A 15515-nucleotide genomic window follows, 5' to 3' on the forward strand; every position below is an offset into this window, starting at 1 on the left:
CAGTGGGGAAGAGGGATATCAGAAATAGGGTTACATGCTAGTTGGTGTTTTGCACGTTCATGATAGAGTTGGATAGGCACGGTGCTGCTGCACTGCACGTCCTAGATCCATCTGTCTGTGCGTAGCATCGTGCGGGATTATACAATGCCGCTGGCTTGTAGTCTCCCTCTGGCCTTCACATGGCATCCACCAGCTATAAAGAAACCCCTTTATGCCACGGAGTAGGGTTGAAAGGGTCAAGCGCGTGAAAAAAAGGATAAGAGGAACCAGGGGCGAGCAGGGTAGATGGCGTGACTGACAATGCAATCAATGGGCGAGGCACCTGGCACAAGGGGAGTGCCACCCCATCCCCGTGCAAGGCTACGTATGAGTACCCAGTCAAAGCCAGAGACCGTTCTCGGAATTTGAGACACGAGCGTCCTGTTTTCCGACTGCAGGGCCTAACTTACCGTCTAGCCACCAGCAACAACGTCACTTGCTGTCCTTGCCCTGGCGAAGAATGCGGGGTGGAGAAGGCTTTCCGAGGCGGATGCAAGGAGGAAAGGACGTGTCGCTGATAAGATCGAGCGATAGGAGAGAGTTCAATCGAGACGCGCTGCTTCGGATGCCGTACGAGTATCTGGGATCCACAGGTGTGTACAGGGATGCTTGCTTGCTTTGTCTCATGGATGACCGATGATGTTAGATCGCAATGCTTGTGGTTGTAGTTGTGGTGGCTGCATAAGGTAAGGTACAGTACAGTATCGATCAGGTGCTGAGGCAGTCAGGCATTAATTGGTGGAGGATCCACCACGCGAACTGGAACGCGTCACGCGTCACGCGTCTTGAAACCCCAATTTAGGCCGCTTTGGGAAGTCTCGATATGAAGCCCAGTGATATCATGCGGTTGATCATGATATGCACATATTATCCTAATGATGGAGGAAGAGTATTGATGGTGCCTGAGAGGATACGGGAAAGAGTGCCCTTTAATAGATTGGGTAACAACCCTGGAGGTAGAGGGGAGCTGGATGGGGGAATCCAGGTTGTACGGGGATTGAAGGAGGGTGTCAGATGGAAAGTATCCAACCTCCCAACCACTGAATAGAGGAACGCGATATCTTCTGAAACCGCAGGTCACCAATGTCAAGGAACTGGGAACTGGGAGATTCAGCAGTGTCTCAGTAGTGTAGCCGACAGAGTACTCCGAATGACCATGAGCATGTCACGGCAGCGGATCGCCGCGGAGCGCAGCCATCATGACTGTAGCTGCAATGCAACGCAACGCAACGCAAGTTCACGTCGTCCCACTCTCCACTGCACGGGCCAGCGTGATGACAACCAGAGCAAGGCAACGATCAGTCCATGACATCGTGGTGGACACGGCGATGGATTGGTGCCTTGCAGACTGCAGACGGCATCCCTTCGCAGTGGCTCCTGCGCTCCTGTACTCCCTTCGCCCACTAGCAGGGGGCGGCTTTTTTTGCTCGCGTCCATGGCCGTTGTAGCCGCTGTAGACCTTCAAAAATAGCCCATTCCCTGTCGTGAGGAGGGGAGGAAGAGGGTAAGAAAGCAAAGTTCAATCCTAGTTCCTATTTCCTAGTTCAGGAGGAAAAGAGGGCGCAGGAGAGGGAATGAGAGAGCCCTTGTCACTATCATTCTTTGTTGACCATCACTCTCATTCATTCCTCCACTTGATCAATCAATGGGATCAATCAGTTGATTGAATCAAGCCACACCAATTGAGCCCATTCCTGCTTGACAGCTTGCAGTCAGCCCTCATTGCAATCACTTCATTCGAATTCAACCGAATAAACTTTCATTGAGCCCATTCCATCAGGCATCAAGTTACCCAATCCGGAGGGTGGTTGCATCCTGAGGCTCCTCCGTTTGCGGAACCGAGAAAAAGGGAAAAAAAAAGTTTGACAAAAATAAGAGCCCAACTCCTTTTCGGCGCAGTGCGCCGCCATACATCATTCCCCCATCATCTTCCTTCCCAACCTCAATCCCCCCCGTAATCCCGCCCGCCGCTTCGCAATTCTCCTCCGTCTTCCGTCGTTTCTTTCCATCAACCATCATCGTCGTTCTCTTGTCGCATCACTCGGAGCTATCTCCGACTGAAGCGCTTATCTCTCCTATTACAATCTTTTGCTTTTGAACCCGGCATCTCGTCCTATTCGTCTCAACACCCCTTCCGGCGCAAAAACAAGCCCGACGCGCGCAATCCTCTTCTTTGGCGCACAATTTGCCACAATCTCAAATTCCCACTCACCACCCTTACTCGACTCCCTATCGCTTATTGTCGCTATCAACTCCACCTCGATCGCGAATCGCATCGTATACATCACATCATGTTACTCCCATCTGCTCTTTCCTGCGACGTACGGCGACCGTCGAGCCACTCGCGTTTCACCCCCAACCGCTCGTTCTCAACACCTCCCCCGTCCGACGACGATTTCGTTCCTTCAGGCAACGGCCTCCTCGGAACCTGTCGCGCATTACAATCACTTCTCCACGGATCCCCCGCGCCTCCTTCCCGAGGCGCAAAGTCCGAGCGTCTCCAAAGTCCTGTCCAGATTCGATCGCGCAAGCCATCGTCGCGCCAACACCAGCGAGAGACCCAACACACTCAGGTTCCCGCCTCCCGGATAACCCCACAAAGCCCTTCGTCTGGCGCACTCAAGCGTCGCCGCGACGCTTTCGAATCGGAGGCAGAAGACGACTTGCCCGCCGTCACCACTCCTGCTCGCAAGACCGATTTTGAGACGGCTTCGACAGACGAACAATCGATACGTTCGCAGCGCTTCGCCACACCAAAACGTCAGAGACACCTTCCCTACGATCTGCCACTCGGCCTGTCACATTCAGACTTCTATTCCCTCCATTCACCACCCGTGTCGCAATCCCCAGCGTCACCGGCGCATCAGCAACACCCAGCCCCCTTGGCCACCAACCCACGCGCAAGCGCACGCGCAACAGCGCACCCCTTCAACCCCGACACAGCGCTCCCCTCAATAGAGGAGTCAGAACCCGCGCCGTCCACCTCATCCCCATACAGTCCCGATCTCTCTTGGGCCGAAGAAGACGACCAACGCTTCATCGGCCTCGTGCTGGAGAAATTCCAACTATCCCAGCGCAACTGGAACGAATGCGCCGAGAAACTCGGCAAGGACCAAGCCTGCGTCGAACGTCGCTGGCGATCTTTACTTAACAATGGACACATCGCCCTCCGTCGCGCCGGCGATCGCAAAGTCCGTCGACGATTGGACGAGAGCTTAATCTGAGGATCTCCTTCAATGTTTCCCTTCTCTACTTTCTCTTCCTTGTTATCTTGCACCATACTTTCCATTCTAATCACCCACTCCTCCTTCTTTCACCAACCATCATGATCAAGCAACTCACCTCCTTGACGGAGAGCTTGATCCATCAATCTTATCCCTGGATACACAAAGTCCCTCGATGGGACTTTCGTCCAGCAATCCCAACTTTATCTTACTAATGTATCTATATCTATCGATGTATTCTACAGCCCATGCTTACAAAAGGGGGACACGGTTTATACGAGGCGAACAAAATGCTTTTGGGGTTCTTTTGGCTTTTGGCTTGTGTGTATGGCTTATGGGATATGGGGTTCTTTTTTTTCTGGCGGATATTCCCCCTTCAGTTCTTTTTCTTTCTGGGTTCAAGGTTAGGTTTTCTTGGGGAGTTAGACAGACACAAACTGATTCAAACGAGGGCCGATCGGGTCTCTTTTTCTGCCGAAATTGTTTTCTTTTTGGGGGAGCTTAGGGTAACGTGGCTAGCATATATAAGTTAAGCTATCCGTGATACAGTAGGATCGTAAAGCTCTTCGTCTCGATTGCGTATCTCTCGGAGAGTCAACACTCTGATCGGAATATCATCGGTATTGACTACGGATTGCATAGTGCCTGCCTCGGTGGCCGGGAAAATTGCTCACGGAGATCTCATGTATCACATGTTGATGCTGAGGTCGTAGTTAGTGACTACGGTAGTATGTACTGTGGTAAACCAACCGGGGGCATCTATCTATCTGAAGGGTTCGAGAGGCACGGGTGAGTTGCGAGATATTGTGCTGTACGGTCAAGACTGCGCCCTACGAGAGCACTACTGGCAGGTACTCATCAAGGGGGGATAGATCAGCGCAGCCGATTCGTGGATTCACAGGGCTACTACCTATTTACCTATATACATATATACAGTCGGCTTCCGAGGTCCCTATGACTACCCAAAGACAGAATCACGCCATTTATACTGTACCCATCCCCGCCGTTGTTTACTGTTATTTCCTGTAGTTGCATAAACGCCTATTTTGCCTTGTACAAAGCACCCTGGGTTACCTTCGCTCATGGGAGCGAAACCGTTGCGTGATTCTTTACTTGCCAAGTGTGTGTGTATGGACCACCTCGCTCACATGGTTCTTCATCTCGTTTCTTTCTTGGCTTACGTATATACGTGGGTAACCATACAAGCATAACTATATGAACTTAGCGTGCTGCGCATGCCTTAATTGGCCTCGGGCTGCTCACGACTCACCGACCGGGCAGGAACTCGTGGATTTTGAAAGGATCGGCCTACCTTGAAGATAAATACTTATGGGAAATTTCGTGAATGAAGTTCACGATGCAGTTCTTGATATTGTCTCTTTTCACCTGAACCCAACCAAAGATAGAAGATTAAACATGCAGAAAAAAACAACGCCAAAACACCCAGCTCGATGATGTGGACCTAGAAGTACTAAAAAAAGTGTAAGGTGGAATACATGGATATCGGGTTAATTTCTTCCGTTTGCTCGCATTGACCCGTTTCTTTCTCTCAGCGTGGGTCGAACCGCTCTCGCCTGCTCTGCCTGCAGTAACAGTGAACAAGCTAGAATCTGCACGCCATCACCAGTTAGCCAGGCACAAGAGACTGGGTAGACGTGTAGACTTACCGAATCTCGTAACTTCCTGCCCGAGTCATATACCGCACCCACTTCACGCTGCTGTAATTGCTCTTCTCGAAGACTTTGAGATAGCGCACCAACAGCCCTGAACTGGTGAACATGAGCAGACTGAACGACAGGCTGAGCGGGGGCCTGCTCCAGGCCTTCTGGTGGGTCATGCTGGTCAGCGTCGCCTCGGCCGTGAGCACGTACTCGCTGCCGCCGGAGAAGCGGGCGATCTTCCAAACGATGTTGTTGTGTTCGGGCTCGTACTTGGCGCGGCCCTGGCTGGTGCGCTCGGTGGTCTTGGCCGTGTTGAGGGGGGTGGGGATGCGGATGACGACGTTGGTGGCGAACAGCTTGGAGCTGTAGTTGGCCTTGATGGCGACGCTGTACTCGACCTTGGTGGTGCCGACCTCGCGCACGATCGGGTGCACCTTGAAGGGGAGGTTGACGTTCTCCGTGGCGCGGTAGCGCATCAGCTCGAACTCCCCGTCCGGCGGCACGAACGAGATGATGCGGTCCGCGTCGAACCGGCCCAGCTTCACGCACTGGTGGAACTGGCAGTCCTCCAGCGTGACCGAGCCGGCCGCCGCGCGCGTCGCTTTCGTCGTCCCATCCCGGTTGCCGGACACCATCCCGCTGCTGCCGCCGCCGAACGAGCTCCCACCCCCGCCACCACTACCACCCCCGGCGGAGTCCCCATCCAGCAGCAACCGATCGTTGAGCCCGAATTTGCATTCCGGCGTGCCGGACAGGTACGCCCGCATCACGATCTGCCCGTTCACGTCCGCGCGCAGCACCGTCCCCGTCGCCGACATCAGCAGGTTCACATCCTCGATCACGTCCACGAACGCCTCATTCTTGCGGTATTTCACGTCCGACCGCCGCCACGACAGCGCCCCCGTCGCCTGCATCGTGATCCGACTCGAGTCCGTCGCGGAGTTGGCGATCGCCGACCGTACCCCTTCCGTCGTGATGTACATCTTCAGCGTGTCGGTTTCCGTGTTCTGCGGGTAGCCATAATCGAGGATTTCTGTTTCAATTCCGAGACCCCAGTCAGCCATTCAATTTCCGCGAGTAGAAGAGAGGGGTAAATTGGTTCGTTGGAAAGTAAACGGTGTGCTGTTTGGAAAATCAGAGGGGAAAAAAAACGCGAGGGGCCTCTCACCATCCAACAACTCGTAGATCAGCACAAAGTTATTCTTCACGGCCTCCTCGTCGAACTTCCCGAAGTAGCTCCGCCCCAGCATCACCAAGCGATACAGAAACTCGAAGACCAGCGCGGCATTGGCGTTGCTCTTGGTCACGGCGACCAGGTATATGTTCTCGTGCTTGACATGGCTGAAGGTGGTTGAGCCCAGGGTCAGGATCGGCGAGCGCACCTGCGGGTTGGAGATGACCTGGATGCGGAAGATGTCGGCCAGGCGCGGCCGGCAGTCGCTGCGGAACGAGCGGAAGATGAGATTCTCGCCCTTCTGATTGAAGACGAGGATGCCGGAGAGCATGGTGGAAAAAGGAAAGGAACGAGTTTGACAGCCGAAGAATAGGAAGGAGGAGGAGGAAAAGCGAAGAGGGGTGAGGGGAATGAGGGGGAGGGTTGATTTGAAAAGGGGGTCTCTCGGTGGGTTGCCGGTGGATGGAGAACTGCTTGCTCCCTCTCGGCGGGCGGAGGTTCGTCCAGAATCGGCGATGGGGCGGAAGGCGGGTGTGGGGGGGAGGGTGTGAACTACACACTACGGAGTAGAAATAATTGATTTACTTAGTCTTATACTACTCGAACTACTCGAACTACTCAAACTACTCAACCTGTCTGTAGTACAGTGACCAATTTCGATCATTTCCTAAACGTGATGGCAGTTTCAATAATCGCTTTTATGGCCCTGCTCTCTAGGCGCATCCATCCACGCAAACTCAACACCTTAAGTAGCCTGCCTTGCTCACTCAGATTCACCATTCACCAGCACATCCGGGTCAAGATACCCGCAATGATCATCAGGGAGGGTATTATGGATCCTAGGGAAGTGAGTTGGAGAAGAAAAACAATACAGTGTTAAGAACACAATGGGTGAAAGAAAGAAGGAATGGTAACATCAACAACAGGCATATCGAGGGTGCTCCGGCTGGTGTAACAACCAGAACATGTAGCACTTCCCTCACGCAAAACAGTCAAATGGTATCGAACACTCTGTAACCAGGCATGGATATCGTGCATGTAAAAAAATCAAAGGAACAAGTGAACGTGAAAATTAGAGTATGACTCGCAGCATCCCGCACATGTGCAAGGGGGCAATATATGCATGTGTGAAGAGAGCGATGATTAGAAAGAAGTAAGCCTTCAGAACATAGAAGGTGAAATATAGAAAGTGAAAGAGAAGAGAAAGAAACGCAAAGAAACGAAGATGACGGCCGTAAATTTCACACCGCACCACTACTCGGGCGAGTTCCGGGCAAGGAGAGGCCACTCTCGCTGGGAATGATGCCAACCTTTGGATCCGGGATTTGGATATCCAAGGAAAGATAGGCCGTTCGTCGCAGACTCCAGATGTGCACTCCATCCTTCGCCCCAACTTCCCTATTCCAGTTCTCCAGCCACGATTCCACGCTTTTCAAGTGACTCTTAATCGCGGGAGCACCCACGTCCTCCCATAACCAGCCAGTAAGCAAGCCCAAGGCGCTGTCGATGATATTGCGGAGGCTGAAAGGATCAAAGGCTTTGATGAGCTCGTCATTCACCGTAGCAATGACTCTGCGAAATTCTTGCTCCGGAAGCAGCGGATCGAGAATCTCGGGATATAGGTTCGAGAAAGTCGGAGCGAGATCCCCCTTCACCATCCAATCTCGTCGGATCCGGATGATACGCGTCGTGAGGAATTCTTCAGAGTTGATCGGAACATGCGGGTTGAAGTGAGGAAAGCATGGGTGAGCAGGGCCCCAAGCCAGTTCTTCCGCCATCTCAGGCTCTCCCCCGGCAGGAAACCCGGTATTCGAGGGCACTGAGGCGATCTGAGATTGCGATCGCAGTGAAACTTGCGACCGGACATGACGGGGGCGATTGTCCGGGTGCGGTCCTGGGCCGTCGGGCATAAACTCCAAGCCCAGATGCGCCCGCTCCGGGGTGCGTGGTTTTGGTGCATCCTGGGCGACATTCGACAATCCCAGATCGGACATTTCTTGCGAGATCAAATATTCCTCAACTGCGCCACTGCGCCTCTGGCCTCGAGGCACTGCGATGCTAGAGCGGCCACTCTCGGTTTCTCCTTGGCTGCGCTCGACCAACAGACTATTGGGGGACGGGTTGAGTCGACTCCGGCGTTGTTCGGGGATGGTCAGAAGCGGATAGGCGTCCCGATGCGCCTCGAGCGGCAGATTCTCCTCCGATGGCTGCGGGAATCGGGGGACAGTGACTGGGGTGATGCGCGGCACGTAATTGATGGGGTTCGCGAGTCGCACCGATGGCGGCCGTAAGATCGACGGAGAGATCCAGGAACTGTTCCGACGGCAAGAAAATTGGGCTTGGGAGGAAGTTTCGGCGGCGTCAACGTCGGCTGATGTGGTGGGATGGTACGACTCGAACGAACAGCGGCGGACGCGGTGGGCTCGGGGGGCTCGGGGGGCAGCACGATCTTTAACCTCGGACGATGGTAAGGGTGGGTCCAACGGCGGCCTAACGGGCGTCGTAGTTGCGGAGAGAGACGACAGGTGTGGCAACGGGATATGGTGAGACTGTGGAGGAGAAGCCGTGGTGAAGGAAGAAAACGTCGTGGTGGTGGTAGTGAGAAAGTTGGAGTTGGGGTTGAAGTTGCTGGTGCTGATTGTGAGAGGCTGCGGAAGAAGAATTGATGTCGATAAAAGCGACCGTGTGGACGAGCGGTGATTGGCTGGCAAGGATCGAAAAGGGGCGCGGCAAGGGACAGAGCCTGATCTGAGCACGACGACATTCAATTGAATGCTGCTGGTGCTGCTGTGGTTAAATGATCGCTGGTAATCATCAATTATCCTCAGGTAGGTTTATTTCAAGCAGTGAAGGGAAACCTGAATCTAATTGAAAGTTGAGGAAGAACGAGTGTGTGGGTAATATGAGAAGGGAATGACAGCCGATGTGGGATCAGTCAAATCTCCAAGTGTATACTTCAAACCTCCATCAGAAGCTTATATAGAGTAGTTCGATGGCAGGAAAGGGATAATGACGATCAATGATCCACGGACAGCAAAGAAATGAACGATAATAAGAATGAAACAGCACAGAAAGCCCCCCGGGGACCGCCATGATTCTTATTACAACGGACGACTTCCCCCAAGACCAGCCGCTATCCACTTGGGCCCGGCGCAGAAACAATAAACGAGTCAATAGCCAAGTAAGGCTCCATCCCATTCCATCACATCCAGTCGGCAGGGGAAGCTTAAAAGCACTGCCAGTTTGTTTAGGGAGCCATTTCCGGCAAAGAGGGCCATTGCATCATTTCCCCTTCTTTATGTGGTGGAGTTGGCGATTGCTGTAAGGTTCGCCGATTCATTCATTCATTCAAGAAGATGGAGGGATGCTTGGAGGATCCCCTGCCCATGACGACATCCGCCCGGCCTGGATCTTCAATCGTCAATCACGTGTTGCTGCTGTTTGCTTGTTTGCATGGTTGCGTGCCTGGTACTGTACTGTACAGCCAGTCCTACGACCAAGTTAACTAACTGCTAACATTACGATCAAATGTTCTGACATTGCTTGATGCAAGAATCCAGAAGATAGTATCTGAACTCGAGTAGTCGACCATCATCAACATCATTGCGCTTGTCAATCTACTCATCTCGGCCCGTCTTGGAGCTGGTCTCCAACGCTGGGCCCGCTCCCTACCCGTCATCTTCAACCACTACCACCACCATAATGCTACTATCCTTCTTCATCCTACCCGTGGAACTACAAACATCTGCTCTCTAACAACCACCGCCACCACCACCACCACAAACAGTCCCCTGAGACAGTGTCTAACTCATAACCAGTCCAAGGGAATGAGGATCGCGACACTTCAGTTTGCCCCACAATTAGGTGATGTCAAGGGTAATATCAAGAGAGCCGATGAGTTACTGAAGAATGGGAAGGTGGTGCGAGGTGTAGGTACGGGGGCGGTTGCCCTTGGTGTTTTGAAGCCAGACATTCTGATTCTGCCCGAGCTGGCCTTGACGGGTGAGTGCGACTTTGTCCTCCCTTTGACTGTCACACTATGCATGGGCTGCGGGATGGTTGGGCTGGGTGGCTTGTGTTGCTGATCCACCTCCACCTCCAAGCTCCCTCACCTCAAACTCTCCCCGAGACAGCTTGGTGAGCAAAGCTTGCTGACGTGAACAGGATACAACTTCCCCTCCCTGGAGGCTATCAAGCCGTATCTGGAACCGGCAGGAGAAGGTCCCTCGGCTGACTGGGCCCGGCAGACCGCCCAGCGCCTACAGTGCAAAGTCTGCGTGGGGTATCCTGAGGTCTACATGAAGACAGCGACCCGGGAAGGAGATGAGTCAAGTAGTCAGCACGAGACTTATTATAATTCTCTCCTTGTGGTCGATGAGAACGGTCGGGACATTCTCAACTACCGTAAATCCTTTCTCTATTACACGGACGAAACCTGGGCATCAGAAGGTAGCGTGGACCGTGGGTTTGAGGATCTGATATTCCGGAAAGGGGATCAGCACTCCCACGAGTCACACATAGCCACCTCCTTTGGGATCTGTATGGACATCAACCCGTACAAGTTTGAGGCCCCGTTCACGGCATGGGAATTTGCCAATCGAGTTATGGACTCGAAGTCTCAGCTGGTCATTCTGTCCATGGCTTGGCTATCTTCTCTGGGTCGGGAGGAGCTGGACCTCCTCGCGGATGAGCCTGATCTAGATACGTTCAATTATTGGATCCAGCGATTCTTGCCACTCGTCACGAAAAGAATGAGTCATGAAGTTAATTTGAACGAGGATGGCTCTGATCGAAGCAAGGATATCGTTATCGTCTTCGCCAATCGAGCGGGAGAGGAGCCAGGAGCAGCGGGGGCGAACCCGGCGCGTTACGCCGGTACCAGTACCATTATCGCCATCTCACAAAGGCCCAAGACCCTTCCCGCGTCGGAAGCTGCTCGTTCAGATAATTTGAGCAGGTCCAAAGCACAGACGGACTCGGGGGATGACGGAGAAAGCCAATTTGACGTCAAAATCCTTTGTTGGGACATGATGGGCGCAACTACGGAAGGGATATGTTTTGCTGATACTGCGGCAGACCCGAGCATGGTTTTTGCGTTAGCAAAGCGATCGTCGAGCTAAGGGTGCGACTGAGCAGGAGGTCGGCTTTCTCTAATGTTGGTTGGCTGGGTTGCAGCAGGGCGCTGTTAAGTTACGACCCATGCCGGGCGTTGCAGGCTAGTATCTAGTTACCTACCGTCTGCATCCCGTGGTTGGAGTGATATCATAGTAAAAGCCGACTGTCATTGTCAGTTGATTTCTTTGGTACTCTTTGGTTTAGAAACTAGAAGGCATGGATCCGTTCCCTTCGACAAACCTTTCTCCTTCTGCGGCCCATTTCCTCCGACAGCGCGTAGTGCTCATATAGGGAGAAACTATTTTTTGGGCCGCGTTTTGTTTATTTCTTTTCTGCCTCTCCAAAACACACGAGGAGCCCACCACACCTTTAAATTCCAGCCTTGCTATGGTCCCTGCTGCGCTATCATGTGAGACATCAAATTGGGTGCCAGGTGGGGGGGGGGAGGGGGGCCCATTATTCTGAGCAGCCATCCATGTGACAGGAGTCATCAACAATCAATCTTCAAGTGTCTTGCAGCAACACGACCAGAGTTTTTTAGCCCCCATATTCTCCTCATGGTGAAGAACAACCATTTCGAATGCTTGCATTGTGGCCAAGATTTCCCTCGAGAAATGTATTGTTCCGAGCATAAGCAAAATACTTGCTGGGGGTAAATTAGTTCTGGATCCCACACAAGCGTTTTATCTCATGACCAGCGATCCACCACTGTTGCCATCAGATGGTTCACCACCCCCCTCCCTTCCTGAGGACCGGACATTCAGACCTGCTCTGTCTTCTTGGCCTCCTTTCTCCATGTAACCCTCGAACATTTACTCCAGAGTCCTAAATCCGGTCAAGAGAGCAAACATGTGATGATTGGAGTCAGCGGACAGACGGGGGAGGGATTGAGAACTCATCCACGGCAACGAGGACATTTCTTTCTGATCGAAAGATAGTAAAGGGGTCGATATCCTTGTCGGTGGAAAGTTCAGGGACTCACTCTTCGAACTGCATGTCTACAAACCTCCCAGCAGGTGGGTTGACGAGCTGGAGGTCATGGCGGACATATAGTAGCTACATTTCATCCTACTGGGTGAGCGGAGAAGTAGATCATGACGACGGAGGCCATTCAATGAACAGCGTTGCTGCTGCACAAGGACGAGGGATCGGCAGCTAAGCGAACGGGCATCAGGAAAAATATGGAATGGACTTTAGCTACCTAACCCATACATGCTAACTACCTTAGCCTAGTTAGTCTAGACTGGTTGATTATCCTAACTACCTACTAAGTTACTTTACTGACTTACTGTCGAAGAAGGAACGGGCCGACCGGGATGAGCAGGCAGCCTATTCTCCCATGGCGCAGCATTCAAGGTGGTCTTTACGCCAATAGCTGAGGTGGCAGATGGTAGGATTGCTCCTTCGACGATTGAAGCCTTTCGGCGATGGTAATTGACTCCGACCATCTTCCTCCGCTCCCCAGGCAGTGCAGGCCGATAAACTTGTTAACCCTTTTCGGGCAAGGAGGGTTGTCGGATTCCACGTGATTCCGGGTCAACCCCTCCTCCGGCTACCGGGAGAGCATAGGGTGGCTAGCCAATCAGAAGGGTAAGCTGGATAGCTGAGAGAAGAGGGGGGCACGGGATGGCAGCACATGACATGTGGATGAGAAAGCGGTTGAATTAGGTTGAATTCGAGGGTGGGTGGGAAGACAGAGGGAGGGGGGGTGAGAAAGTGCAGCAAAAATGTAGATAATCACAGAATCATGGTGGTGTGATGGTGCAGTGGTCCCAGGGGAGGACAGTCTCTTTTGCACGGTGTCAGGTGACTGATCTGCGCCCTAGGTCGCTGTACGCACCCGGAGTTAGTGGTTCTCCTCACCCTACGGAGACTCCCTCTCCTCGATTCTCGTCCTCGTCCCTCGCCACGTGAGCAGTCCCTCTCTACTCGACTCTCTTCTCTACTCAAACTCCCCATGTATCCCTTTTTTCCATTGTAATAACCACCACACCTTTTTGCTTGAGCTCTAATCCGGTCTGCTCGCTATTTTCAGCTCTGACGATTTGATCCCAACCTTTCTTTTGGGAATTAAATTCGTTTTCTCGACATCGCGAGCGAATCGGTATCTCATCGTCTTGTTGTTGCCCGTGGCAGGTGACTTGCTGTCAGGTGATAGAGACACCATCCCAAGGTAAACCAGCTCTCCCTCTTTTCTTCTCGAACTTCAACTTCACCTCTGGGTACCTGAACGGGCTCTCCGCTCCTGCTATCCGCCTTCTCATATCTCAGAAGTCTTCCTATCCCCACATCCCTTCAGCCTCATGTCGGCCAAGGCTGGGTTAGGAGACGGTCGGGGATAATGATGCTGTGTTTTTTGCGCGGTTCCATCGGTCGCAGAACCACCCGGACGCGTCTCCGATGCTGCTGCTCCAACGGCAACTGACGAGTTGTGAACATGTCTTCACCTTTGTTGTCCTTTCAACCACTGTCTCTTCTTTTAAGAGGAGTCTAATGTAGTTGTATTCTTTGCTGCTGTTGCGCAAGGTGCTTTCATCTTTCGAGCAGGCCGTGGGTGTTTGTTGCGCCGCTGTGCGCGTCGCTCACGCGTGTACCAGGCAAGCATCAACATTAAAGCTTGTTGATCACTATTTGCTGAATCCCAAAACATGTGCACTAATTCTCAGTTGACTCGACGCACCTCTGCCTATCTGCATATGCCTGCACTCGCATGTCTTGCTTTCCTGCACTGTTGATTCACATAAGGTGGCATGTCAACTAACGGAAGCTACAGTGTCGCACAACAACCGAGTCAATCTCGATTTGGCCCTGAGTACCTGGTAACGGCTAAATTCGAATCTCATCGAGTTCTACCGTGTTGAACAGGTACCGATTCTTGAAGGGTCCGTCGCTGCGCGATTGGCTAATAACCATCGTGAGTCGCAGGGTACAGAGATCGGCAAGATGTCTGATCCATCCATGGGTACTGCTGATGGCAGTGTCGCCATCAAGCGCAAGCGTGACAGCACTGATGAAACTGGCCCCGATGCCCAGCGACTCAACCGATCCTCGAATGGAAGCAACGGGAGCCTCCCACCCACGGACAATCAGCCCAACTTCACGCACAGTTCGCTGGGATCCTATGATGCACATGGCCTCCCATCCACAGAGCTGAACATCGACCAGCAGATTCTCCAGCACGTCGGTCCGCAGAATGGTATCTCGGACGACAACGCCTTGACGGCTAAAGCTGCGCTTGCTGCGCACACTCCTCAGAACAAATACCCACCTCCCCCCGATAACACCTTCGACAACAACCTTGCGCACGGCTTGACCTTTGGAGACGACATCAGCCAGGCTATTGGATCCGCTCATGGTCACAACTCCACTGCTGCTGCGGTGTATGCTGCGCGTGAGGCACAGAGTATGAACCAGAAGCCTTCTGTTGGCTCCCCGGAGTGGCACCAGATTCGCAAGAACAACCACAAAGAAGGTAAGATCTCCCGACGGCAATGTTCAGTTGTCTATACTGACAGGTCGTCTTAGTGGAGCGTCGTCGTCGTGAAGCCATCAATGAGGGTATCAACCAGATTGCTCGCCTCGTACCCAATTGCGACAAGAACAAGGGTGCCATTTTGCAGCGCGCGATTGAGTACATTTGCCAGCTGCACGAGGAAAAGAAGGCAATGAGTGAGCGCTGGGAACAGAACAACATGACCACGAGTCATGCCATCAGCGAAATCAGCTCTCAGAACTCGAAACTGAAGGTTGAGGTCAACCGCCGTGGTGACATTGCTGTGAAATGGTTGCAACGTTGCCGCGATGCGGGTCTTGAGTTCGATGACTATGAAGAAGCAAAGGAGCTGGAGCCCCTTGAGGTGGATCCCGGCCAAGTCTAGTTTCATGTTGTTGTCCGTTAAATCTCTATTCCTGTGTCTGCGCGGCGTTCTTCCTTGGGCCATTCCATATGTGCTACGACTTGTTCATTTCCAGGAGCTGAGTTGTGACATGCTCGCTCCTTTTCACTTTCTTTGCGCTTGATGTTGCCGGTTGATATTACAACGTTCCTGCACAAATCCTACTTGATCCCCACCTGGTTCCTGTTTTCCGTTTTTGTTTTTGCAAGGGTCTTTTCACTGGGTACAATTATTTCATGGTGTTGTTCTGATGGGAAGACAACATGAGTTGTTGCTAATCTTTTCGCCATGGTCGGCTTTCTGATCCCCCTGCTCGTGCTCTTATTCCCTGTTGTATGCTACCTGAGTTTTTCGAACGGATGGGTTAGTCGCGAATCACATGGCTAGCAGTGGGGTTGCGGGCTAT

The 15515-nt window shown here is 52.6% G+C and overlaps 6 protein-coding genes across 6 annotated transcripts; 4 read left to right on the forward strand and 2 right to left on the reverse strand.

The window, feature by feature from the left end:
* The first annotated feature begins 2140 nt into the window (after positions 1-2140).
* BO86DRAFT_55950 (uncharacterized protein) lies at positions 2141-3351 on the forward strand. Its single transcript, XM_025677480.1, has one exon. It carries the CDS (start codon positions 2331-2333, stop codon positions 3261-3263), a length of 933 nt encoding a protein of 310 aa, XP_025529194.1. The 5' UTR covers positions 2141-2330; the 3' UTR covers positions 3264-3351.
* BO86DRAFT_55913 (uncharacterized protein) lies at positions 3351-3809 on the forward strand. Its single transcript, XM_025677479.1, has one exon. The coding sequence runs from the start codon at positions 3439-3441 to the stop codon at positions 3766-3768; it is 330 nt and encodes a 109-aa protein (XP_025529195.1). The 5' UTR covers positions 3351-3438; the 3' UTR covers positions 3769-3809.
* An 838-nt stretch (positions 3810-4647) lies between these two features.
* Positions 4648-6556, reverse strand: BO86DRAFT_388169 (AP-2 complex subunit mu). Its single transcript, XM_025671787.1, has 3 exons — positions 6093-6556; positions 4931-5957; positions 4648-4873 (listed from the first exon to the last, which is right to left on the reverse strand). The coding sequence occupies exons 1-3, from the start codon at positions 6427-6429 to the stop codon at positions 4867-4869; spliced, it is 1371 nt and encodes a 456-aa protein (XP_025529196.1). The 5' UTR covers positions 6430-6556; the 3' UTR covers positions 4648-4866.
* Positions 6557-7339: 783 nt separating this feature from the next.
* BO86DRAFT_398333 (ERF4 family protein) lies at positions 7340-9799 on the reverse strand (the record flags this gene model as incomplete). Its single annotated transcript, XM_025673545.1, has 2 exons — positions 7340-8726; positions 9771-9799. The coding sequence occupies 2 exons, from the start codon at positions 9797-9799 to the stop codon at positions 7340-7342; spliced, it is 1416 nt and encodes a 471-aa protein (XP_025529197.1).
* A 126-nt stretch (positions 9800-9925) lies between these two features.
* Positions 9926-11218, forward strand: BO86DRAFT_309626 (putative protein N-terminal asparagine amidohydrolase; the record flags this gene model as incomplete). Its single annotated transcript, XM_025667820.1, has 2 exons — positions 9926-10166; positions 10263-11218. The coding sequence occupies 2 exons, from the start codon at positions 9926-9928 to the stop codon at positions 11216-11218; spliced, it is 1197 nt and encodes a 398-aa protein (XP_025529198.1).
* Positions 11219-14156: 2938 nt separating this feature from the next.
* On the forward strand, positions 14157-15091 carry BO86DRAFT_309962 (putative HLH DNA binding protein (Penr2); the record flags this gene model as incomplete). Its single annotated transcript, XM_025667838.1, has 2 exons — positions 14157-14685; positions 14739-15091. 2 exons carry the CDS (start codon positions 14157-14159, stop codon positions 15089-15091), a joined length of 882 nt encoding a protein of 293 aa, XP_025529199.1.
* Positions 15092-15515: the final 424 nt, after the last annotated feature.

Source organism: Aspergillus japonicus (genome assembly GCF_003184785.1).
Source record: "Aspergillus japonicus CBS 114.51 unplaced genomic scaffold BO86scaffold_15, whole genome shotgun sequence".
In the NCBI taxonomy this organism is placed as follows: domain Eukaryota; kingdom Fungi; phylum Ascomycota; class Eurotiomycetes; order Eurotiales; family Aspergillaceae; genus Aspergillus; species Aspergillus japonicus.

Bases quoted from the DNA above. Each gene is read 5' to 3' on its own strand.
- BO86DRAFT_55950 (XM_025677480.1), top strand. From the start codon at position 2,331: ATGTTACTCCCATCTGCTCTTTCCTGCGACGTACGGCGACCGTCGAGC.
- BO86DRAFT_55913 (XM_025677479.1), top strand. From the start codon at position 3,439: ATGGGACTTTCGTCCAGCAATCCCAACTTTATCTTACTAATGTATCTA.
- BO86DRAFT_388169 (XM_025671787.1), bottom strand. From the start codon at position 6,429: ATGCTCTCCGGCATCCTCGTCTTCAATCAGAAGGGCGAGAATCTCATC. The intron at 5,958-6,092 runs GTGAGAGGCCCC...GAATTGAAACAG, and splicing joins GATCTACGAGTTGTTGGATG to AAATCCTCGATTATGGCTAC.